At 39.4% G+C, this 26,319-nt stretch overlaps 1 protein-coding gene across 5 annotated transcripts in view; it reads left to right on the top strand.

Moving 5' to 3' along the window:
• Positions 1-26,319, top strand: part of nfic (nuclear factor I/C) — a 173,689-nt gene that overhangs the window by 128,032 nt on the left and 19,338 nt on the right. For 3 of the 5 annotated variants that reach the window (XM_066695196.1, XM_066695197.1, XM_066695194.1), the window contains 4 exons: positions 6,807-6,935; positions 8,779-8,966; positions 13,347-13,506; positions 17,716-17,801. In XM_066695196.1, the coding sequence (XP_066551293.1) occupies positions 6,807-6,935; positions 8,779-8,966; positions 13,347-13,506; positions 17,716-17,801 (563 nt within the window). The remainder of the gene's footprint in view (positions 1-6,806; positions 6,936-8,778; positions 8,967-13,346; positions 13,507-17,715; positions 17,802-26,319) is intronic. The other 2 variants (XM_066695195.1, XM_066695198.1) reach the window with 2 other exon arrangements.

The raw sequence follows: 26,319 nt of genomic DNA, 5'->3' as shown, positions 1-26,319 counted from the left end.
GTACACAACAAACTGCGCTGCACCAAGGGCTGTCTTGTTGAAACAATAGCTACTTCTTTGTTCCTTTCGAGATGCACCAAATATGTAATTGTTTTTTTTGTGCTCCACAGTCCATTGTTAAGCTTCCTACAGATGCCATTTCTCTGTTCCTGTCAATGTTAACAAAAAAGTTTTCATAGCAGGAATCCATTGTTTATGGCCTCTGGAAGGGTATGTCAATATTCAAAACATCCACATTGAGCCTCAGACATGCTGACTGCATATTTTTTGAAAGCTCAAATGTGAACATCTTTAAAGGAGCTCCATGATTAATCTGGCGAATCAGACAAACCTTGTATATATACAGGTAGTGCCACAGAGCACAAATGGTCGCCCAGTGGTCACCCATATGTCATGGCCTTCTCGTTCCTGAGATCTGAACCTAATCAAGCATTTATGAGATATTCGCCTGAGACAGCAACCAAGTTGATTGACTTGCTTGTGGAAAAATAGTGCTGCATCCCTCCTACAGACACTGGTAGACTCTACTCCATGGTGCATACAGGCCGTAATGGCTGCACGTCTTGGCTCAATACACTATTAAGTAACCTTACATTTCAATTTTTTGTCCACTACCTACCTATAATTTATATATATATATATATATATATATATATATATACACAGCTCTGGAAAAAATTAAGGGAACTCCAAGTTCAGAAATCAATGTTAATTGGTCTCTGAATTTTTTCCAGAGCTGTATATATATATTTGTATTAATTCTTTTTTGTTTCACTTTAGTTAGAAACATGCCTATTGCAAAAATGTAAATATGTTTTCTTTGTTCTCTTACATAGTTTAAAACTCATTAAACCTCAGATAAGAGAAGATATCCAAATCCTATCATATGTTCCATCTGTATTTACAATCTTGAATGTTCTTCAAAAGGCAGATGAAACACGTCCTGCTTTTTCATGTATAACTGTTAAAAAGTGAATGAAACCCTACCAAAAAAATAAAAACTTTGTTGTTAGCCCTCCAGAAGTACTGCAGCTATAAGATATGTATTAATTAAATAGAAAGAGTAAAAAAAACATGGAGATAACAAACTAAGCTTTTTCCTTGATGAACGGCTTTCAAAACAGACCATTCAAACAGGCGGCCAAGATGACCGTGTATTTATATTTTGTGTCTTCTTTAGTGTTCCAGATTTCTTTATTCACGACTGCCACACTCCCACTCCGGAGTCCTTGTAAATAGTCCAAGGACGTGCTAACCAGCTGGGGAAAGAAGTGTGTGTTTATTATATTCTTATGTTCAGATAATCTAGGTCTAGCATTAGTCTAAACCAGTGATCTGCAACACCGATCCTGGAGAGCCACAGGGTCTTCAGGGTTTCATTCCGGTTTGTCATATATTTATTTAAGAAAAACGTCTGCTTGGCTGTGACTTATCAGTACTAGAGTTGTAGACATTGGCATCCATTACCTCGTTTTCCTTGATTAGCAATTGCTGTGTTTTCAGTTCAGAGTTTGGAGAGTCCCTGTCTGCAAAGTGGATTTGATTGAGGGCTATTAAGAAAACTCTCAGTTCCCATTGGGTCTTCTCATGGGTTGTTCAATCAGTTCTTTGAGTCAACAGGGGGCTTTGCTCTTGCTGTAACATTCTCCAAATCTCAGTGTTGTAATATAGAATAGGTGCCCGCCCCCCATTGTCCATTGGCTGATTCTTTCTCATGGGTTTATTTGTTAGAAACACAAGGGAGCTGCTTTGCATCTCATATGAATTTGGTTGTAAGAAGCATATTAATTCAAGAGCATTATCATGCAAGACCCAGTTGAAATAACCACTTCACCGTGGCATGTTAATTTGCCCCATGAATCCTTAACTTCTGAATGGAAGAAACCACATATTATAACGAGGGCCTCCTCTCCATTTCCTGGTACACCCCTGTGTTTCTGGAGTCTGCAGTGAGCTTGAAGGAGAGCCAGTGATAAACCTGTCAACTGCACTCAAGGCCACGAGGACCTCCAATCACTCTTTGTTGATTGTCTGCATAGCCAGCTTTATGTCTCCCTGTAGTGCTGCATCAGTTAATCAAAAAACCTTAAAATAGCTGTCCAGAGCATTTTAAAGCCATTTTCACAGTAATATTACAAGTGAAAGATGCTGGTTAGCACTGTAGACCTCTGTGGACCATGCATCACCCAGCCAATATTTAATATATCAGCAAAAATCTCAGGAATGGAATAGATCACTTTATTTATTTGAAGAGATTCAAGTTGAATAGGTTGAATACTTTAGTGCTGTAACATACAGTGTGTGAAGCTCGCCTAAGGATTTCATCTAACACAGCTCACTGGTTGACTCAGCCTGTAGGTGGTTTACCGATTGGTTACAAAGCACTCCTGGGTCAACTTTGCTAAGAAGGAGCAGCAGAGCTGAGCTGGGTATGAGTTCATCAGACTACATTGATAATACTTTTAGGTAGAGTAGTCCTAGACTAGTGCTAATCAAGTGGTGAAACCCACCAATAGAGTTCTACTAGGTCAGCTAGAATTATGTCTACTTCTTTTCACTTTCACAGTAAAGGGCTCACTTTACCACATATATATTACATATATAGAAGTCATGATTTTAGTGTTTTAAAAAATGAAGATTAAATCAGCAAAGTACTAATCGTCCATTTGGCTGTGTTTTCAGGATAATCAATTCAGAAAGTATAACCTGCTTTTCATTTAGAAGTAACATGCACTTAATAAGAAGCAGGTTTGGACACACACAAACAAAAATCTTCAAAAGCTTTGACTAATTAATTTGTAAAACTGAATCTGTGACCATGAATACATTTGTCTGTAACTCTAATGGAATTCAGAATGGCGTAAAATCTTGGGCGCCTTGACTAGTTCTTTGCAGTGTGATTATTTTAGAAATGTAATGGAGCAGTTTGCAGAGATACTGGCTGCATTGAAGCTTTAGGCTGCATCATGGGATACACAGGCCACTCCAAATGCATCTCTGCCAATGGTTGGAACGCTATTATTCATGTTTTGGGGTGAAGCAGCTGTTGATTTTCTTTATCCTCAGTCAGTCGTTTTTGTGACCACAGAGCCTGCCTGCTGAGTAGCCTGCTGTAGCAATATTTTAATGCTGTTTAATGCCTCTCAGAAGTCATTCGAGCTCCATTAGCCTTGGATTTCAGTGTCTGCCGAAGTGGTGCCCTCTTTAACATAATTGGACCTCGATAAAAGATACTCCTTGCCAGTAAAAAAGTCTTTATATTAGAGTGCTCACTGATAAACTGCTTGAGACAGGAAAGCACAGAGCCCTGCCTGTATTCAAATGTGATAACAGGAATTTGCAACAACACCTAGCACAAAGTTGGAGAAAGCACCAACAACCCAGTGTCCAGCAGTTAAGCCTTGTGTATCATCAGAGTGTTTGACAGAGACAGTCATAGAAAAGGCTTATTTTTATGCAGTTTGGTATGTAAGTCGGCTTTGTACATTGGCTGATTTTGAAGAAATGTGTTTGTTTTCTGGATGAATTTGTTGTAATTAGCCTGGAATTCACTTTTTTCTGTGCAGATTTGTTACCTATCTACATTTGTTTTCAATGGAGTACTGCTTTGATTTTGACATTTTTTTGAATGAACCAATACTGAAACACAGGAACGGGCGAATGCCAAATTTTGCAACTCATTTCCAGATTTCTTCCCCTGCATTAATCCCAGTTGTTTTATTATTGGGTGAAGAAAAGTGTTTTTTTATTTTTTCTGAATCGCCAAGTACTGTTGTGCTGTTGTTCTCCGGGCTGTGTAATAAGTGTGTGCCGGGATGGGCCCTTCTGTGGCCAATGTGCCCCCTGCTGTCACCCTGCTGTTGACCCCAGTGCGGTGAAGGCCAGCAGAGTAACCCTGCTGCCCCCCTCGGCTCTGCAAGGCACTGGGGTTGCCTTCCACTCTTCCTGTCTAGACTTCCTTAATGAGGCCTCCTTTAATGAGCGTTTCAGTTGATTGCTGGGGAGAGGAAGGGGGCAATGACCAGCCGTTGGGGGAGTGGAGACAGAGGAGGGGCAGCGCCTCAAGCTATCTGGTAAAAGGAAAGCCCTCCCAAAGTAGAAGCATGGCAGTATCGAGACTGCAGCACGCCTTGCTGACACAGCTGTGTTTTTTTTTTTTTTTCCCGCTAAGCCACACTCTCACACAGGCATATGAATAAAACATTGCACATATTGACATAGCCCAGGGCCATTCATTTTCCATTCTTGTGAGAGGAGAAATCAACCTGAAGAAGATCATTCAACTAACCAGCCGCTCACTCTTGGTACCTTCCTCTTTCCTTGTTTTTGTTTTTGTTTCCCGTTTATTTTTAGTTAATCAGTTTGTTGTTTTTTAAGCTTTGGCTATCAAAATGTAAAAAAAATTAGGATGGTACCCAGAAAATAAGGATCAATACTTCATGTAACACTTTCTTCACCAATCAGGCCTTTTAGTGCTACACCTTTATGTAACATATCTGTATGACTTATTAATGAAAAATAACATGCTCTGCTGTTTTGCACTTGAGTACATTTTTGTTTTTTCACCTGTTTACCAAGCAACTGATCCTTTTGTTTGATGGCATTTTTATCACATTTAGAATATTGTTCTATTGCTTGAGCTAGAGAGGTAAGCGTTAGGGCTCTGAACTTAACTCAAGGTTTTTTGTTTTAAAGAATTGCATGCATTGAATGTTGAATTTGCCAAGCTTGGAAAAAACTAAACAAAAGTGATTTAAAGGGGAGAAAATTATTTGTATTACTGTTGTCTAGTGGCATCATACGTACACTTCTAACATTTCAAATGGCACAATTCACGATACTCAGGCAAATAAATAATTGTTCTTTTTTTTTAGTTTATCTAATTAAAGACCAAGAAGTGATTGAGAACCCAGGGAGACAATGTGATCTTTGGAGGAACATTATTATCTGGTCCAGTAGTGTACTGCTTTAGACCTGAAGGATTTATTTTCAGTGAGAGTAATCTTCCCCACAGGGGCTGTTTTGTGACATTCCAGGGTGTTGGATGAGTTTAATGAACACTAGAAGCTATTATGCAAAAATAATTAACTCATAGCTGAGTTCTGTAATTTCACCGTGTGGAAGTGCAGGTGTGGAACAGTAGCTGAAGATGTGTGTCCACATTCTGTTTGTATGCAAGACTACTTCCCTTGTGTTTACTAATGACTTAAAAGGTTTAAATCTGTATAATTTGCTTCAGTTGATATATGGAATTTGATTTTGTATTCACTTATCTATGAATTAATCTTTATTTAAGTATGTATGTTAAACATTTATTTTGTTTTAAGCTGGAAAACAATTACAAATATATTTAAAAATAAGAGAAAAAAAGGTTTAAATCCGGTCACAGTTCGTATAGATCATCAGTAATGTTGCACCCCTCAGTCGGAACCTGCAGTGACCTTACATCAGTCTAGTTAATCCCTCCAGCAGGTAGGGCTGGGTTGTACTTTTGGCCTCTTCTACTTCTTGGTTTCTGGAACATAACTGTAGGGTCTATTCAGAAGCAGTATGTGGAATTAAGGTGTTTTATGTATTCCCCTCCAAAATACTGTATTAGAAGTGTGCTGTTGACTGGTGCAGAGATTTGCATTTTTTTTTTCTTTAAGCAATCCACTCCTCACTGCACTGCTGCACTGTTAACAACAAACTGCCACAAGAGAACCATTTTGGACAATTACGAGGTGCAGGGTTTGGCCTGGAAGCATTGAAGCCTTGTCTTTAAAGTTGGCATTTTATATTTTTTACGGGACTTCTTAAACAAGTGTTTAAAGAGAGTTTCCTTAACAAAAAAGGGCTGTTGTTAGGTGGCCTGGCTTGACGTTTCTTTTATAGGCTGTCTGCAGAACTAGGGCTGCTGTTTGCAATAGCGAACATGACTGGCAGGCATAGCAATCAGGCAACACACATTTGTCCCCTGAGCTGCGGATAACTTTTGATGGATTTACCAGTCAATAAAATATTAAAAAAACATACTCTGGTTATCCAGGGGCAACATCCACAAAGTGGGTTCTGTTTGAAGGCGAAGTGAAACTAGGACACAACCTCCAACACTCCACAGCATGGACTACTTGGATTACAGACAATTAAGAAATAAAATCAGCACAACTCCATAAAAGGAGTGTTGTAACAGTGTGCCTACATCTGCTTTTTGTTGTGTGTAACAGATGAGTGAAAGATGTTTTGTTCATATTGAGACAAGGTGGGAATTACTGTAGGAAGTGTCTCTAATGATACTCATTTTTAAAAGCCTTGCCTGCACTTAACTGAAATGAATTAATGTCTCATGTTGGTATTCAAATCTAGAGCTTATTAAGATAATTGAAATAGATAAACATGGAAAATGCTGCTAAATGATACTGAACATGGCTCACCAGTTGGCCTTAAAGCCATATTGTAATGATAGATTTTTAGCTCCTTGTTTATACTGACTCCATCTGGTGACAAGTGATAATTGGAGTATAAGCTGCTGTTAATTATTTTAACTTTCCTTTTAGTTTTATACACAACCAGTTACAACCCAGCTGTTTTTGCACCCCTGCCTTTAAAATGCTTGTGAATACAGTGAGTTTCTTGTACTATTTGTGGTCACGGGTTTTAAAAATTGGGACTATTACGAATCTGATCTTTTGTTTCTACCATGCCTTTTTATCAGTTCTTTGACCTTGTTTGATGCAGTCCTTTTAAAAAAAAAAATGTTTTTATGATACAGAAGAAATAATTAATATAACTTGACTTGGCTCAACTGTCTGTGTTTCTGCATTCAGGTATCTCTCCCACAGTGAAGAAGACAGAGATGGACAAATCTCCATTCAGTAGCCCCTCCCCCCAGGACAGCTCACCACGGCTCACCAGTTTCACCCAGCACCACCGGCCCGTCATCGCAGTGCACAGCGGTGAGCCAAGACCGCATGCCCCCTCACAACACATACTCACAACTGGGCCTGACCTCCATTATTTCCTATTTGTCCAACCTGCTAGCCTTGAGGTGGAAACTGCTCTAATTGAATAGGGTTTCAATGTCCCATCAGTGTTCATGCAATTTGACATCCCAGATTCACAGTTGTGTGTGTAGCTGCAGGTTGTAGATCTATAGCTCATGTAGTTCACTACTTCTGGGTACCTATTCAGCCTCTCCTCATGACTGCTCTACAAACTCGCAACCACACAACCCATAACTCAAAATGGGCACAACATCCTACTGAAATAGCTACCATGAATGATTTCAGTGTACAGTAGTGTGTGTCTCAATCTAGAACTTCAGATTTCAATTTCACTGCCAAAGCCAAATAGAAACATTCATCTCATTACACTCTTCTCAAGCAAACATAAAGCTTTACAGGGGAATTGTTCCCGCACAAAACCTTGATGTCATTATCCATGAACAGGGCCTCTTTGTTGAGATTTTATGAAGCTGTACAGAGTGTGAGGTTTGAGCACATTCTGACAGCTAATTGTTGTCAAGACAATAAAGCATAAGCTGTGTACAAGCGGCAATCCACAAAGGTAAATTAACAAAATGATGCATGAACAATTAAGAAGCCGTAAAATAAATTGGCCTCACGGAACCATAAGTCAGCAGAATTAACACATTATAGCGATAACAGAAAATTACCACTGTGGATGATATAAATTAACTTATACAAACTTTTTTTTTCCCTTATACACAAAGCTTGTCTATCAAAGAGAGCAACAAGTCTTGAAAAGATAATACAAAGAAAGGATCAACATGAGCAATCATGAAATACCTGACAGGGAGGGCACAGACCACGCTGAACAATGCTGTGATTTAAGGCACATGTTAGAACATGATTTAATTTGTAACTCATATAGACATTCACAGACCAGTATGTTAAAACCCCTGTGATTACATTCCGAGTGGATATTCTTAAACTGTCAGCAAATTTAGTTTCACAGGAGGTACATAAAGCACTGCAATCAGCAAAATGTACCATCCCAAATGGTCTGCTGGGCCTCAAGAAGCATTACTTCATTGTATATCCACAGCGTGTTAGCCTAACTCAGGGCCAGTGACAATGATAAATCGTAGACAGTTTTACATTACATTAACCACAGAAGAAAACTATTTAAATATCCAGCTTACTTATTTTGCATGCAGATTGTCTGCAATATTTTTACCCATTCATATTTTCTCTTTCTAAAATAAGTATGAATTCACAGGCCTATTTTTGCAATTCTTATTCTCTCTTTAAGGATTATCAGTTGATTAATTAAACACAATGTTTTTTTCTGTGTCTGCATAACAATGTTATGGATTGCATGAAGGGGAGAAAGAGAAGATTACATTAAGCTATTATACAGACATTGAAATATATTATTTAATAGGACAGGTTTAAACATATTTATTTTCTTTTGATGTGGGTTGTGCATTGCAATGACACCAAGCACAAATGGATTGCTAATGGGTGTAGTTTTGATTTTGTCTGATTTAATTTTGAAACTGATTTCCAACCAGATTGGGTGGTGCTTTAATCACTACAAAGAGGCAAAAGTACCATTTTCGCTTTGTTATTAATGAGTGGTTAAGTAAGCAGATTTGATAAACTTTTGCTGGAATGAACTATGTTTTGTTGCCATTGGTTACCTTAAGAAGGGCACCACCTAAAATTTTGCACATTTGTACATTTGTTGTGTAACAGTGTGTTACTCTCACTGCTATGAGAGCGTAACTAACATACTCTTTCTCTCTCTCTCCCCCTCCCATGCCATTTGTGGCAGCAGGCATCTCCAGGAGTCCACACCCCTCATCATCTCTGCACTTCCCCACGACCTCCATCCTGCCCCAGACAGCCTCCACCTACTTCCCCCACACGGCCATCCGCTACCCCCCACACCTCGGCACGCAGGACCCCCTCAAGGATCTCGTCTCTCTCGCCTGTGACCCATCCAATCAACAGCCTGGACCGGTAAGTCAGCCCCTCTCTCTCTGTGCCTTGTGCGTCATCCGGCCGCTGTCCAGGGTAGCAAGGTCAGAGGCTGCTAAGAAATGTCTTTAAGGCTGTCCTCTGGCTCGTGTGACTTTTCATTTGCTTGTGTTGGTGACTTAACTAAGCAATCTGATATATAAATAGCTGATGTATTGTGCCCTTGGTTTTGATGCCTCTTAGACTAATTATCATTTCACCTTGACCAGAAGCACAGTTCTGTACAAACACAAGTACCTGTGTTTTTCCATGCAGAATCGTGTCAAAAGGCCTTATTTTGACAGTAATCCTGTCATATATCATAGTGCTTTTGGATCTCTGTGGATGTCACCTCTCTTTGTACAATGCTCCATTAAATTGGCGAGCCATGCAAAGAGAGTAAGATCTAAGGCCGGATCTGTCATACCCACAGACTTACTGTAATAAAGATTTCAATTCACATTACTGTGTTAAGATTACTAACAAGCTATTTCACTCTTCACTTTACAATATCCAACATGCCTTCCCCTCTGACCCCCTGGATGTCTCCCAGTTTTTTCATATCTTTGAGTCTCTTCTCACGGTTCAGTCTGTTGAAGTCTTTGGAAGGCATCTTTAACATTTTGACATTTTGAGCTAACCATAATTTTCAATATGCTTACTTTCCATTCAAAGCTTTAGAGTTATATGCTTAAATTGTTCTCACTGTGGACTGGACTTACTGGAACACCATATATTCAGATCAGTCAGATGGAGGATGTACAGCAATGTGGAAGGCAGATGGTGTTTGCAATTTGCCTTTTTGAATTGTAGTGATGTCTTGAGTGAACCTTTCAGCTGCAGGCTTCATGTTGCTGTCTTCACAAAACTGACATTCAGACTGATTATGCTCCATGCTACATGAACTCTGAAGATTGGGGCTTTCATGTGAGAAAACATTGCGTAAATATTTGTTGGAAAGTTGCCGTGTGTGTCGTGGCTTTATGTTAACTTAATTAAACAGCTTGGCAGCAGTGCCAATCCTCGCTGCAACACAAGCAAGGGCTAGAAAATCCCCCGGCTTAATTAAATGCCTCGTGATCGCTGATAAACTCAAATTACACAAAGACGCTCGTGTTTCGAACATCTTCTCCACTCATTTGTTCTCCAGGCAGTAATTAAGAATGGTCTTTAAAAGAGGCTGGTAATTTTTCTTTATTATTTATTTTCTCTTTGTTATTGTTGAAACAAAAATGCTGTGAGGCACAGATAGCTCAGTGAACTGTGTGAATAACACAGAGCAATTATTGTTATCCCTTTTTAATGCAGGCAGGCTCCTCACCCATCCAGCAGTTTGAATCCATTGCGGACTCGTGTTGCTGTGCTCCAGTAACATGAGAAAAGCACTCCAGACAAAAGCGATGCAGGAAGCGAGATTTGAAAGTGTTAGTTTCAAATTTCCTGTACAGCTTGTCTACAAAGCACTGTAGGAGATACTGTACATACTGTACATTGTGGATGTTTCATTACATCAGCAGATCACACAACCAGATGGAATACAAGGATAGGATTCCACACTTCAAATGATGATTATTATTGTAAACTGTAAATACATTAAATGTAAAACTGTAATTAGAACATAAGAACATATGAAAGTTTACAAATGAGAGGAGGCCATTCGACCCATCGTGCTCGTTTGGTGTCCATTAAAAACTAAGTGATCCAAGGATCCTATCCAGACTATTTTTAAATGTTCCCAATTGTATACTTATTTATATGTATAACATCAAAATCCCAGCAAACAATTAGTTTCATGTTTTTTTTTTTTATACTTTATTATGGGGGGGCAGGGGGGCAGACAGCAGTGTTCTGAGTTGTGTGGGCAAAAGACTGCCAAGGCTAGGGTGAGTCCTAGGTTGATGTCCGAGCTACATCTGCACTCCAGCAGACTCCTAAGCAGTGCTTTTCTGTTCAGGATTCAGAGTACAAAACATACCGGCATTATTAAAGTGGTGTGAAGTGATAAAAAACAAACAAAGTAACTGCCAAGCTTATTACAGTAAAACAGTTTCAACAGAGGAAAGCAGTCAGACACATTTTGGGTGTTTTAGCACAATCAAAGCCTTTGAGGTAATTGCTGTGTACTGTCCCAGCTGCACTGTGAGATTAGTGAATACTAGATACTTACAGTGCCTTTTCTCCTGGTGCTAGTAACTTAACTGCTTGTAAAATCAGAGCAACTGTTTTAAGTACTAGTGAAGGATAACAGAGTGGCAGTAGACCAGGATTGACTTCAGACTACAGAGGGGTTTTAAAGAAGTTGATTAAATACCTCTTATGCTCCCAGTCCCGAGTATGGTGACATTAAAATATCTCAAGGATATAGTCAATATATAAGTATTTTCAGTAAGTTCCAGATTTCCACCTTTCCCTCTAATTTCATGTACATGTGTTCACCTTTCCTGAGAACTTATTCAATTAGCTCTAAGTGTTAAATAACACCTAAATATATTCAGGCACCAACCAGTTTTACAGCATCAGTACGCAGGGTTGTTTGGATGAGACTGAAGCTGGTAAAAGCTATAAAACATACCCTCAGGAGGTTTCTACTGGCACTATGCCCTATGCTGTCTTTTTAAGTGCTGCAGTACCTTGTACATAGTAGGGCACTTAAAATTGAAATTATTACGTTACAAACCTTTTAGAAATGGTTTCAGCTCCATGACTGTAAGTGTTTTTTGTTTCTGAAGTGCCATGTCCTGTGTATTTTACCTTGAGCACAGTAACGTGTGTGTTTTTTGCACCAGTACAGGGTTCCAATCATTTTCTAGATAACGTGTTCAAATATTTGAAACATCTCTGGCTACATCGTTAAAAAGCACGAAACTAAGGAGTCTCCAGCAGTAACGCTATTAGAAATGTTAGGGCAATCCCCGGGAGTCAACTTTATGTAGACCATCCGATTTTTTTAGAGCTCAGTTCTGAAAGTAGAAATACTGGCAACTGGCACAATAGCAGTCTCTTGGCAAGAGAACAAAAGACATTTGGAGTTTTTCTCCATCTGGTCTTTCAAGCCACATAGCTGTTTACAATAGATAATGGTGTGGCTGCAGAGTTTTGTATGTTCTCTAGGTAGATCTTGCTTGGTTAGCCCTGCATACAAAGCACACACTCTCTCTGGAGCTGAGGGTGGACTGTGACATTTTCTTATCCCACTGGCTCAGAAGACAGATAAGTGGAAAGTCCAAGGAGGGATTACCTGTCACCCAACAGACAGTGACCCAAGTATGCTCTGTTTATATTAAAGAACCAAAAAACTCTGTAACATGTAAATATGATCAGACACTTCATATATTTTCAAATATGTAAGTTATGTGAATTTCTGATGTCCGTGTTAGAAAGGCAAGAGTATGAACAGCATAGTTTGCCTGTGCTCTATCGACATTATCAGTTAATTATTCTTTTAGCTGCCACCTTTTTCAAAGGTGACATAACAAGGTTTACAGGAATCATGATACGATACAATCAATACAATACAATACGATGTTCAGTGCTTTACATTACACAGTCCAGTTGTATGGCTGCTTAGACGCTTAACAAGAACACACAGTTTGTGAACTGTCTTGCAGAATAATCGTGGATAAGCTGTTGGAATAGTCTTTGCATGAGCAAATTTCCTGTAAGGGGCACTGTTGCTAATAAACCTATAGAGCCGAGGAATTAAGCTAGTAGTTGAGTTTGCTCCGAATTGCCTTTTGTATAGTCAGAGTTCCTCCTGAGACTCTTGCTCCGTGGGTGTGCAAAGCTCCCGTTAGCATTATACAGGTGCAGGCCTGGATTAACTAAAGCAACACATGGCTACTTAATTTTTTGTGAGTTATTGGTTTGCCAGGGTCTGTGTGCAGCCTGTTCAGCAGTGCTGTACAATACCGTAACAACAGATGGTTCCTTAATCTCTGTTACATGCAAAGTGAAAGGAATTCATCTCTGAGATGAAAATGATACGAAAAAAAGATTCCTTGTATCTAAGCCCGTGGTGTAGTAAGGCAGAAATGCCTGGCCATGCCCAGAATTTGCTGATTCTGGTGTTGACCTGAGCAATCCCACAGCATAAGGAGGAAAGATAAGCCAGTCTATCATCACACCCCATCATATCGAGAAGTCCTACTGTACAGCCCCCTTTGAGTCTCTCGAGCCAAGATCCAAACATTTTGGCTACACGTAATCGCGAGTTACATGGAAGATCTGTGAGGTCAGAGGGCGCTCGTCTGTCTCCGGTCACGCTTGATTCGGAGTGAGCTGCAGTGGCGAGATTAGATTTTTCAGATTGAGCCAGCCAGCCAGCCAGCCAGCAGGACTGTGTATCAGCTCCTGTAGCTGACTGTGCTCTCTCTTCATTTGCAGCTGAACGGCAGTGGTCAAGTGAAGGTGCCCAGCCACTACATTTCCTCGCAGATGCTGGCCCCACCGCCTCCCCCTGGCATGTCCCGACTGACGTTACCACCCGACTCCAAATCCGCTACAACTACCACGGATGGAGGAGCCAATTCTCCCACGTCACCCAGTAAGTGTCCCACGCCTTGTGCCCGCGAGCCCAGGGCCCAGACACTGTCCCAAAACAGGACCTAGCTGTAGTCAAGCTTTTGGGAGACATTCAGACCTGTTTGACCGCGTCCTCCCCCTCATTTGCTTTATTTATTTTTTCTTAATTGAAAATATGCAATGTGTATAAAAGTCTATCAAATGTATTTGTGTGTACATCTCAATATATGTTTAATGTTTTCCATTACCATTTCATCCATTTTATTCATAACAGTGAAGTCTATCAATGCCAGGCAAAACTGGGAGGGAAAAAACCTCTGCTGCAGTTGAATGTGCTGACTGATCTTTGGATTATCGTGTTCCAGTGACTTTGGTGCATTTTGGTGGTTGGCTCAAAATTGTTTTAGTTTTAATAGATCAAGCAAAAGGTGAATTTGGGAATGTTATATTTACCTGTGTGAGCATGGTGAGGCTGGCCTTCTGAATTTTTTATACACTTTTTTTTGTGTAGGGTTTACAGTTGTCTTTATTGGGTCCTCAGTGGTTCAACTTCATGTTCTGTTCACGTTTACATGGAGGTCCCACAGAGAGGGCACTGTCTCTTGCCTCACCACTGTCCAGCAGGGGACATAGGTGCTTACTTACTTCAGGAGATGGAAATAGGCCTTCATCCATTTGGACATAAGAACAAACAAACAAGGAAAATACAAAACAAGTATTTTCACATTTCAGAAGGAATTAGTATTATATCCTGCACCGCATCATGATATCACGGCTGTAAAGTTTGTGCTGGCACCCTATAGTGGATAAAGTGCTCTTTAAGTTGTCTTGCTTCATATTCATACAGAGTTTTCTCCTTAACCCTGAGGCTCTCACTCATTGACATAGACATCGTAGACACAAAAAGGCTACAAACTCTACTTGCAAATGCTTCCCTAAGAACGAGGGGCTGAAATAATGATACAAGATAACATAATTTCCCATTCAAATCAATGACACCCTGTGGCTAGACATTTGAACACCTGACAGGCAGAAGGGATAACGCACATACAGAAAGTGTCTTGCCAGAATAGTCAGCATGCCTAAATCAGACTGTGAAAATACACCAAACAGCTGTTCAAATTCTACAGTGAAAAGCAACACTGTAGGCCTGTATGTTGTAGTTATGAGTAACTACATGCTACTGCACATGTTGCCATGGAGGTGTGAGTCTTTCTTCTGTGCTGTGCACATGTTCCTTTCACTTTGCTGAATAAAGTCCCCAGCAGACTTATTGGGCCTGAGGCAGCCGTGGCTAAGGTTGTTTTTGTGGCTTCCAGACAGTTTCTGTTGTGGAGTTGCGATAGGTGGCACAATGTTTTCACAGTGTTTGCAGATGGTCCAGATCTGTCCAGTGAAACGCTGGCATGCAGTCTACTCAATAATACATGTGAATGCCTGTGATGTAAGCCACCCTACCCTGAATACTATGTCAGTGGTTCAGAGGCCACTGTAGCACTGAGCCTTCAGTCTCTGCCATTGAGTCTGGTGCCAATGCATTTCAATTTTTGATGAAGGAAGGTGGTGGGGGGAGTGGGTATGAGTGAACACAGTAAAACAAGATCTTGACCTGTAGAGAGCTTAAATTAGATTGTTATATCAGATATACTCATGGCTATTGTTCTGTATTTCACCTTACTAGAAATGTCTTTTCAGTCACAAAGGATTCGGGAAAATGCTGTTTGTTTCTTTGTTTTGTTTCTCTGCTTATTTAGTCAGACTATGACAGAGAAGTCAGCACACAAAAATGACTGTCTAACACTGATCCTATGTGAAACACCAGCATTTGTGGATTAATTTGCCTTCCAGTAATGTTCTTTGTTTGTTCTTTTTTTAATTTTGCCATGGGGAGAATTCTTGTGTTTGAATAGGAGAAGCAATGATGATTCTTGTTTAAGGAAGACAGCCAGCTACATGCCTCTGAACCTGTCTCATCATTTGTACTGATCTGTGAAATTGAGACAACTTAGCAAGTCAAATGACAGCATTGAGTGTAGGTGAGATATAAAACAAGTGCAGATTGTACACGATAAGGAAAATACTCCAGTGTCTGCAAGCATGGTCTTCATCTTCCCCCAGCTTTTCCTCAGCCCCTTTCAGAAAATACTTTAATGCCTGGGAAGAGACTGCTGTACCTAGCTCCTGCCTCTTGATATATGACCTTTAATACAGAAAATATGGTAATAAATGAAGATGTAAATCCCTGGGAAGATGTATCAAGTGTGAAAAAGCCTTGTTAATTATCTGGCAAGGCAGCTAATTCAATTTACAAGGGATTAGACATGTATTTTATTAACGCGGCTTGATTTACATAACAAGCCATTATTTCAGCAGTCTGCTTCTCTGCCTGCATTAATGCAAAATCCCTGTTTGCCATTCGTATAATTTACTTTGACAACAGATCTTAACTGAGTGTTTAAGCAGATGGCTGCGTAATCCACAATCACTTAGCACTGCTCGGAGTCTTAGCCCCCTGGAAAAGCCACAGAACCTGTCAATTTAGCTTCTTCTGCAGCATTTTTTATTTCTTTCTCTCTTTAATTAATTCACATTAGAGGACATAAGGACTAGGTGACCATATAGTGTTAGCATTTTTACAGCAGCAGTAAGGTTGGCATCACTGCTCTAGAGTACTTTGCCCCCTACCTGATAGCTATATGCATTCAATAACCTTGGTCCTTTTTTTAATAGTGACTATACAATTACAAGTATAATATATTCTTTTGACTACTCATTAATGGTGCATAACAAAATAACTCTGCAGAGGGGCTATAGCGTTGTGTTATCAGTGTCTATTTCTTACAAAATAAATCACTGTCTGCCTTTCACTCAGTTACTCATAAGATGAAGTTCTAAGATGCTGGTGGCAAGAAAATAAATAAAGGTCACATTGAAGCACCTTAAGCTCAAACAGAGTAGTGCACTGCTTTGCATTCAGTGGTGATATCATTATGTTTTTGTCATTGCAGAAGAGTGGAAGATCGTTAGCAGTGTTTCTCTTACCTCATCACATATACAAAGTTCTGCTCAACTAAGCCAAATGGCAGGCTAGAACTGTGGAGTCAGTCTTGGCTTGTTGTAATATACCCTTTTTGTGTGGAAATGCAAATCAGACCTTAATGTCAATTAACTATGTGGATCCCTATCGTTTTTACTAGTGCAACTCTTCTTAATGAACATGGGCTGCTTTTAGAAGAGTATTGCGCTTAATTTACTTGGTGAGCTTGCAGTCCTTTACATGTTCTTTACTTTCAACTTGATCGCCCTACCAATGTACATTTTTTTGTTTTTTGTTTGGCAGAAGAAGATATGCTTTCCCCATATGTGGGTATGGTAGATAAGATCAAACTAGCAGGCTAGCGTGTGAAAGAGGGCCTGTTTTCATTGTATAAATAAATAGGACAGGAGAGTTCTCAGTGCACTGTGGGACTGACAAGCACCTTTATCAGAGATATCTGTCAACTGGAAGAAAACGAAAAAAGCTGATACCAAATTTTCAGTGAATAGCTTTTCACAGGCAACCCTTTTGTTTTGAATGCTACAGTGCTGAAAGAAAATGACCTGCTGAGTTCAATGTCATGTACAAGACACTGAAGCAAAATGTGGAATTCCCAGGAAACCTCTGTCTTGTTCTACATCACTTGTGGCATTACCTTTAATGTGCTGATCAGCGTTACAAGTCTTAACATTACTTTTACAGAGAAAAAAAGGAAAACAAAGACTCCTCAAACAGGGGTGACTCAACCAAACCAGAGCTTAATTCTGCAAACTTCACACATGGAATAATGTACATCTACAAAGAAACTGCAGGAATACAGTCTGCACACTGCCAGCTTCATGGGCTGATTGAGGAGAAATTAAAAGCTTTTAGTATATCGGCCCTTATAGGACATTGTGTAGATATCTCAAGTACATCCTGGTAGCTTCCTGTTTTCATGAATCCACTTAATCTTGATTAGTTTGTGTATTCTTTTTATTTATGTACTGTAGCTAAACTGGGAAGCCACTCAATAAGCAGCATTCAGCAAGTGAAGTAATAGTGTGCCTGAGTAATTAAGTATTTTGTCCTTTGCAGGGGAGAAAGCTGAACCCAGGGTTGATGCCCTGGCCCAGATTGTCTGTGCATTGGCGCTGATGTGTTTTGGTTTAGTTGAGCCCTTTTGTCTGATAGTGTTTCTCTGCCCTTTCTCAGCGTACTCAGCCCCGGGGACGCCCCCTGCCAACCGTTCCTTTGTGGGAATAGGACCTCGGGACCCTGGGAGCCTCTATCAGGCACAGGTAGGTCCTCCACCTTCTCCCTGTCTGTGTGACTTACACTTCACTTACAGGGAAGAGTCAAACATCTGTCAAGATGGGAGCTCTGAATGGGTCACCCTGCAGAAGACAGGCAGTAAGACTAGTTCGAACCCCTTTGTGGGTATAATTTAACTCTGTATTTTAAGATTAGGCTTTTTATGTTAATGCAATTATTTAGAGTTATTATTTAGTTTTAAAAAAAAGCTGATTGTAGCTGTGCATAGGATGTTTAGTTTAGTTTTTCTCATGTAACAATAGCATGCCGGCCCAGTTCTGGTGGTGTTCTCTGAGGTAGATCTGCTTACAGTAGAAACGGTGCCTGCTCATGGCTTTTATGTGTGGATGCAGATTGTTCTAGTTTTAGTTCTTTGTAGGTGTTTTTCTTTTTCCTTCCATGTGACCATGTTTTGATGTAGTTTGACCTTAATGCTCAGTATAGTGACTCGGTGAAGTGCTTAGCTATGCTCTGTGAACATGTTCTTGCATTCTTCCTGTATTTGCTAACCTGCCTGCTTTACATTCCTATCAGCTCTGATACACTTTCCCAGAGCACACTGCTGCATTTCTTCTGTGAGCTAATTTAGCAATACATCTGTTTATTATTTATAACACACAGAGACTTCTCTAATGCTGATCAATTATAGATTATGAAGGGCATTAGGAATACCAGCTGGCGAAGTCTACTTCCATTCCTTTGGGTAGCCCTGGCCTTGCCCTTATTATAGGTACTGAGTGTTTGCCAACTGCGGTTGTGTCTTAAAACAAGTTTGGCTGGGAAATCCATTTAGTTAATTCCTCAGCTTTCTCCTGTGGATGCTTGAGTTATTGTCCCAGGTTGAAGTTAAATTAGTTTGGTTGATTAGGTACACCCCCCTCCCCCTTAAAGTGTGTTTATTAATAATTGGAGCTGAAACAGAAAAAGTATGTGTCCCAAAAACAGACCTGTCTTATAATTGTGTGTACACAGTACATAATTCATTTTATAAGCACACTTAAAAATCTTGTTGTTAGAACATGCAACTTCGGAACCTCCAGTGAGTTTTCAACAGAAACCTGCTGCCCAGCTAGGATAAAATTAACTTTAAACCTTCTTTTATTGCAACTTCTTTCAAAGTTCCCATTATTTTTTGGCTTTCCTTGTATTTTGTTACCTAAGCATAGTTTTTAAAATAATGTTATATATACATATGTATTACTGGCTTACTCTAAATACCCACTTTATTAACATTTTCAGTCCTGACCACACCAATTGAAATATATCTGAGAACACTAGCGATTGAAAACTACATGACTACATGAAAAAAGGACTGTGTTCAGGAGAAAAATGTTTTTAATCAGTTAGAAATACAAACCTGTCTTGAACGGACTGCAACTGAAGAACGCAATTAAACACTTGAGTTTTGAAGACGTCGTGCTTATTCTCATTGTAATACAATACTAATGATAACATTACTAATGATTAACTTATTGTTTAAGAGTACCAGCATGCACAGTATCACCAATATGAGTATGTATACAATATACACTACTTCCAGGACAAAGAGGGCAATAAGCTTTTTAAGGAAAGGCTTGTGAATGTGAGAGAGATCCTGAGTTGTGCACAACATAGTCATTTACTGTGTCAATATTGTTGCTGCAGCTCGCTGTAACCTAAATACCACCATTGTATTGTTTCACTCGCGAATGCTGATAGCCCCAAACCTCCTTGTGTGACTCTCAGATAAACTGTATTAATTAATAACCACTAACTTTCAACACTTTGTGTAAAAGTACAAAGATTGGGTGTATGTTTCAGCCACATTTTGAGGAACTCACTGTTAGTCGTGTGTCATGATTCATTAACAGTGAAGAGCTGAATATCTGAAAATAAAGAAGAAGAAAATGAAATCCCCGGAACCTTTTTTTTTTTTTTTTCAGTTTCTAACGTGACAGAACATTACGTATGTTGTTGTTTTCAAACATATCTTTACAGGCACAAACAGTGTGGCTATGTGAATTTGTTCTCATAGCTTCCTATTGCAAATCCATCATTTTAGCAGATTTAACAGAAACAGGTTTTGTATGTAGGTCATTTCCTTAATCCCTGATACAGGGTATGTTTGTTTGCATACTCTATTATATAAATGTGATTTTATTTATTTATGTCTTAATCCAGTTGGGTATATTTATATCCTGTCGCACACTGAGATCCAAGGTGATTTTAGGCCTCGGCCCCCAGGGGCACAGACTATGTCAACCCAGCATGAGCACTTCTGTAACGGCGTGATAAACAAGTGTGACACAGTCTTGATACCTCAGAGCTCTTTCATCTGTAAGGGCCAGCTTGTGCACAGTTTGTCATTGTATTATAGAAAAAACTAAAAAATTATGACTCAGTTTTATATTATTATAGTCTAAACAGGGTTACATGGCAGCACTAGTGAGCAGGTCTCTATTTAAATGCAGGTTTTGTCAGGGTTTGATTTTGAGTGTAAGTTTTTCTTTTTGTGTTTTTGTTTAGTTTTTACGAATTCCATCCCTAAGCAATTCTCATATTTGTCCTCATAAAAAAAAGATTGGTGGTATTAATAAGAGGGCTTGCTGTTTCAAACATAGATTCAGTCAGAATTATCTGATGTGATACATAGGATGAAAAAATTGAAAATTTCTGTCCTGCTATCAGTGTCATGGATTCCTGTGCTCAGTGCTGGCCTCGGTCTACACTTCCAACTCAGCTACTATCAGCAGTGTAGCTTCTCACCTCAGTGCCTGTGCTGCATTGCAGTACTTTGCTTTCCTTTCCTTAAAAGTGAAAATGCACCGCAGCAGGATTTCTGACCAGGAGACTTAGACAGGCAGAGAAAACAGTAGACCAGTGAGAGTGGAACCCTAAGTATGGGTCCAGTGCTGTCCATGAATATCACCTGGAGAGACAGGGTGATTATTTACACTAATGGTAGATGCCCAGTGATTTTTTTTTTTCATGTTTTTGTTTTATCTTTGTTCCATATCTTTGAAATATCGTGCCTATATTTTTGTAGTCCATACAAGCGTGGAGAGGGAAAAGTCTGTCTCTGATCTCCCCACACACCAGTGGCACAGTGGAGCGCAGCATACTGTTGATACGCCCCTTTTGCATATAAGCAGTTTAATGGAGTGTGTCCCCACATGTCAGAGAGGGTGGTTAATGGTACCACGGAGGCTGCCCTTTGCCTGGGCTGCTCTGCCAGTGTGTGTAGGCCTGTGTGAGGAATGCCAGCTCTAGAGAGGGGATGGGATGGCTGGGGGTAGAAGTCCTGTGCCACAGAAGGAGCAACTCCCATTTGGCACGGGCCAGCACGCCTTTCATTGGCTGACTCTGTAGCGTGATGGCGGTCAGCCAATTGAATTCCTTTTTTTTTTTTTTTTCTCAAAAATGTTAGTAGCTGCTGGCACCTGCCAGTTTTTATGCCTGATGCTGCCCAGATCCTTCTTCCATGAAAGCACAGCACCAAACAGCAGCACAGTCCCTGAGTACAGTGCACACACGGCTGCTAGTTTACTATCTTACTATCATGCTTGCTTTCTACAAATACCACTTCTAGACTTTCAAATATAACATGGATGGATTACTAAAACAAACTTTGTCTGGATGCATTTAAACTTCCCTGTATACACACACAAATGCACAACCACAATACAGTCACACAGACAGGGAGATCTCCCAACTAAACACACTGGGTTAATCAGTTCTTACCCATTTCCAATATTTGTATTCTGAGGAATGTGACATCAGTTGTACACAAGTTGAGGATTATGATTTAATTTAGAGACCATTAAAGGATAATCACCTATGTATTAAAACACACTTAAATGTAATGTATTGTACTTCCACCACCTTAAAAGCATAGCATTGTTTTAAAGAAAGGCCAGTGGTTCTGATCTATCATCATCTTCCACATTAAATATGATGTGGACTATGTAACTTTTCAAATACCATTTGATGAGTTATATCATTTTCAGTCCTTAATTGTCATGTTTTACTAAGGTTTGGGAATTATTGATGTGTCTCCTACAGTTTATAGTTGCTGAGTGGGGTTTTGGAATGATTAACACTGGGAAAAACAAATGCTTAAAAGAAAGGGCACAGAGTGTCCAGAGGCAGCATTCCCCATGTCTTTGAACACCTCCCTCTTAGAAGGACATTTACATCATATGCATGATATAGTGACAGCTTGTACTGGACAGTGTCCTGCTGGGGTTGGGAATGGGGAGTGAGTTAATTGTGGTATGCCTTAAAATTGTATTTAATGAAAATTGTTGTGCCAGTAATAGTCATTTTTGTGTATAGCTTTATTCGTGGTGATTAGTGTAGGCTGTGGTTATTTTTAACTAAAATGCTGCAATCTTTAACTGCTGATGCAAACACTTAGCAGCAGTTTTTGAAGAGTTACATACAGAACAGAATGGCTGGGAGATTGCTGCACAATAGATATCATGAGTGGTAATGTAACGTAATTTTGCAGGTCAGTGCACCACATTTCCTTTGTATTTCTACAGCAAACTGTAATTCAGCATTATACTTTTATAGAAGAAAAAAGATAACTAAGCTTTTGTATAAGTACACTGTTTATGACAACACATTTCTGTTTTTATATTTAACTTGTTTATGATCCATTTTTAAGATAGCAAAAACTCCAATCGACACCAACAAAATAAGAGATTAGCACTATACGGTTCTAAACATCCTATCACCAACTACAAGTGATGTGTGGAATAATTTAAATAATTTCCACTTGCTTCGATCTACAGCTTCCCTTTTGCATGTCACGCCTGCAAAATGTATGATTTCATCTTCCCATCTTCTATGTCTTTATATATTGTTTAGAAGTTTTCTTTGGTTTGTTTTTTTAATGTACAAATAGCTTCTGCAGTAAGATTATTTTGAAGTAGCCATTGTAGTATTGACTCTGGAATTTCTCGAGTCATCCCTGGTGTGTTAAGAGCAGTGTGTGTTTCCTGAGAGCTGTGTCCCAGCGTGTGCACAGCGGCACTGCAGTCAGCTGAGGTCAGGGCCGCGCTGTGTCCTGCACTGGACTCGCCTCTCCCAGGCCCTGTGTCAGAGCACAGCCTCGCTCTGTCGCAGGCAGGGAGGGGGATAAGGAGAGGCCTTGTGTGCTTGCACTGGGATGGTCACGTCTAGGGCTGTCTGGTTGCTAGGGGAAACCAGACATGATGTAATTGCAGGATGAACTTGAACTTCAGGGACTAGAAAATGGAACAGACCAAACTAATCAATGCCTCCTGTCATTCCTCAAGATAACAGCTGCTGCTGCTGAGGGCTATGAAGAGTATCCCAGCTGCAAGGATTGATTTTTCGGGCCTGTTTAGAAGACAGCTGGTGTGTGTGTGTGTGTGTGTTTATATATAAACGTTACTGTATGGATGAGAACTGAAAAGCAGCATCTTTCTATTATTTGTGTATGAAAGGGTACAGGGTTTGGAAGTGCAGTTCTGGTTTTCATGTTTGCACACATCTTAGAAGCAAATTCCCAGCACAGCACAATGTTTTTTTTGGTGGTGCTGTTATTCCAGTGTGATGTGGGGACTGCAGCTCTACCTTCCCCTGCTTGGCTGTAGTCACGAGGTTCAGTTCAGCTTTAAAGAGACAGTGCAGAGTCCACCTTCTGACACTGAACACACTGAACACACTGGTGTTGGGGGGGAGAGGTGCCCCTCAATGTGTTTTTTTTGCACAGAGACTCAGATACAGTATATTTTGGAGAACAGTCTTCCCCAATATGAATTGCGAATTGTATTGTGAACAATTCTTCTCGAGAGGAAATATTTCGCCAACTGGAAATTTCAGATAGAATTTAGATGAAAAATAGATTTTATGTCTTGTGCGCGCACATACGTTTACAGAAAGTTATTAAGAAAGTACAAACCTTTACCTTGATTTAAAGAGAACAACAATTCACTTTCCTTGACCCCTTAACAAAAAAAGTAAATATAAATAAAGATTACTTTGTGTAACTCTGAAACACTAAAACACTCGATGGTACTCATTTGAACTTTTAAATAAATATCAACAGAATAAGTCTCTCATCAGATGTACTGTATGGGAAAGCTAATGCTATACAGTACTTTTCCTACTTTATTTGAATACACACCTGTTACAAACCTGTATTTGTATAGCCTCACTTACTTCCTGATATCAAGGCTAAACTCCACACCAGAATTACAATGTTTTTGTTGTGAACAAGGTTGCAGTGAAGTGGTGCTGTGATTGATTCCTTTTTAAAAACAAAAAGGATGGAAAAAAATAATGACATAATTTTCGGGTTAGATAATGCTTGTCTCAGTTTGGAGCTGTTGAACCAATAGCAGAATACAATGTAAATAATTGAGTTAATTACGGAGGCCGCTGCCACAAGAGTATTGACATTAAAGTGAGCAGTGTGTCAAAAATTGGAGATAGAGGGGGAATAGCTCCACTCCTACCTTTGCTCTCCTCCCACACAGTTGGCACAGATTTATCCTTTATCTATAATATTTTATTGTCTGTGACAAATATTTGTATTAAATACGATTAATTCTTAATTTTCCCAGGGAGTCCAGGCATTCACTACTGCAGTATGTCATTGGTTAAGGTGAAAAATCTTTGTGAAGAATCTGCCTGACTTGACTTTGACTGCGACAGTGTTAAATCAGCAGCTATGCTCTGAAGTCTACTTCCAGTCCATCTTTAATCAATTTATTTAGCTGTAATGGTATGATCCTGACACGTACACTGCTGAAAATCAATACACATCCAGACTGGCCTGGAGGAGCAGGGAAAAGCTGTGAGTTTCCTTGAGAAAAATGCAGATAGATCAAGGGTTGGTATATAATGATCTTTTTAAATGCTTTTAAGACAGCTGCTTCCAGAGGAGGTGATTTCTGCCTGTTTTTAGTTTAAGAGGTGGGCGTGCACACTGTTCTCAGAGCTTCACCTCTCAGTGTGCTTGGCCATGCCGCTCCCTGCCCTCACACTGAAGAATCATCTTCAGTCTGGGACTCAGAAATCAATATGCAGCCTTGCATTTGCCTTTAGAGCAGAAGCAAAGATGAATGAGTGGTCTCTATTTATCTCAATATTATATTAAGAATTTAAAACCTTCCTATAGGAGGGCACTAAAGGTTTTAAATTACTTTAGTTTTTTGGTGTCTTGCATTCCTAGCATTTATTTTGTCTGCTTTTGCTTGACCGTGCCTCAATCACTTGTATAAGCACTGCAGTAAGTGCAGATGAGTGCTATCCATACAAGAGGAGTATGGCGTGTTTGATCAGCAGTTGAAATGTAAAATGAAAATGAAAATGAAAATTGAAATGGAAACACAGCTTTGTGTCACATACTGGCATAATTTCAGGTCAGTTCTGACTAGTTTAAAGTTTAATATGTGTTCAGTAAGAAAATGAGAATTATAAGAGCAATACAGACTATGAAAAAACATTGAGGAATATCAACCACAAAAGTGCACCGCTTATTCCAGCTTCTTTACTCAACAATTAAATGATGGCCCAAAACTCAAAGCCTGCTGAAGACCTAATGGTTAAAATGTTAATACATAAAAGTGAACTTGGGGCTGTAATACTTCTCAGATCTCACTGTACACCAGTGTACATGGTACTCTCTGTGACGAATTCTCAGACACTCACCTCTCTCTTATGATACTGTAAAATGTTTGTACAGAGAGAACAGACGGCATAGCATATGGATGCTTAACTAAATGAGGCTCTGCAGCTGTTTGATTGCTATGCTGTACACTCTTTCTCTAAGTCTGACAGAGGTTTGCCTACAGTACTACTCTGAGGCTAACTGGAGCTTATTTGGGGGTTAAATATTTATATTGACATTAACATCAACACAAACTTTGACAAGTTGTATATAATCAAAAGCAAGTTATAGAAAATAAGATGAACCTTGATAAATGTAAAGTAGGGCATTTAAGTTTTAATTCATACATGTTATTAATAATCAATCAATCATTATTTGTATAGCTCCCTTTGCAGGGTAGCCACAGAGGGCTTTACAGAATGATAAACATACAACAACAAAATAAAATAAATAAGCAAAATAAAGTAAGTTTAAGTTTAATAATGATTCAGGCCTCTTACTCAACAATGCACCAGGCATACCAAAAAAACAAATATTATACAGAAAGCACAACTTCTGAAATATTTAGATGGAACTTCACAATCTGAAATATGTAATACATTTGTTATGTAGACTTCGTGACTTAGTCTAGATTAATTTTGTATTTTCATTGAATTACACTGCACCCAGACAGCCCTAGGAACCATCTGCGATTCCGTCAGTTTGGGGAAATAATGCGTCACATCTTATGAAAAACATGTGATTTAAATCTTTACTTACAGTAAGGAGATACACAGCAAATTGGAAAAATGAGATGGAAACTATGAAACTTCAAATTGCATTTTAAGAATACACTCGACAAACAGAAACTACAACTAAAATGTAATGTGTAATGACATTTA

Source organism: Amia ocellicauda, chromosome 22, assembly GCF_036373705.1.
Source record: "Amia ocellicauda isolate fAmiCal2 chromosome 22, fAmiCal2.hap1, whole genome shotgun sequence".
Classification (NCBI taxonomy): domain Eukaryota; kingdom Metazoa; phylum Chordata; class Actinopteri; order Amiiformes; family Amiidae; genus Amia; species Amia ocellicauda.
The sequence above is the reverse complement of the archived record's forward strand: the minus strand, read 5'-3'. Positions and strand labels throughout refer to the sequence as shown.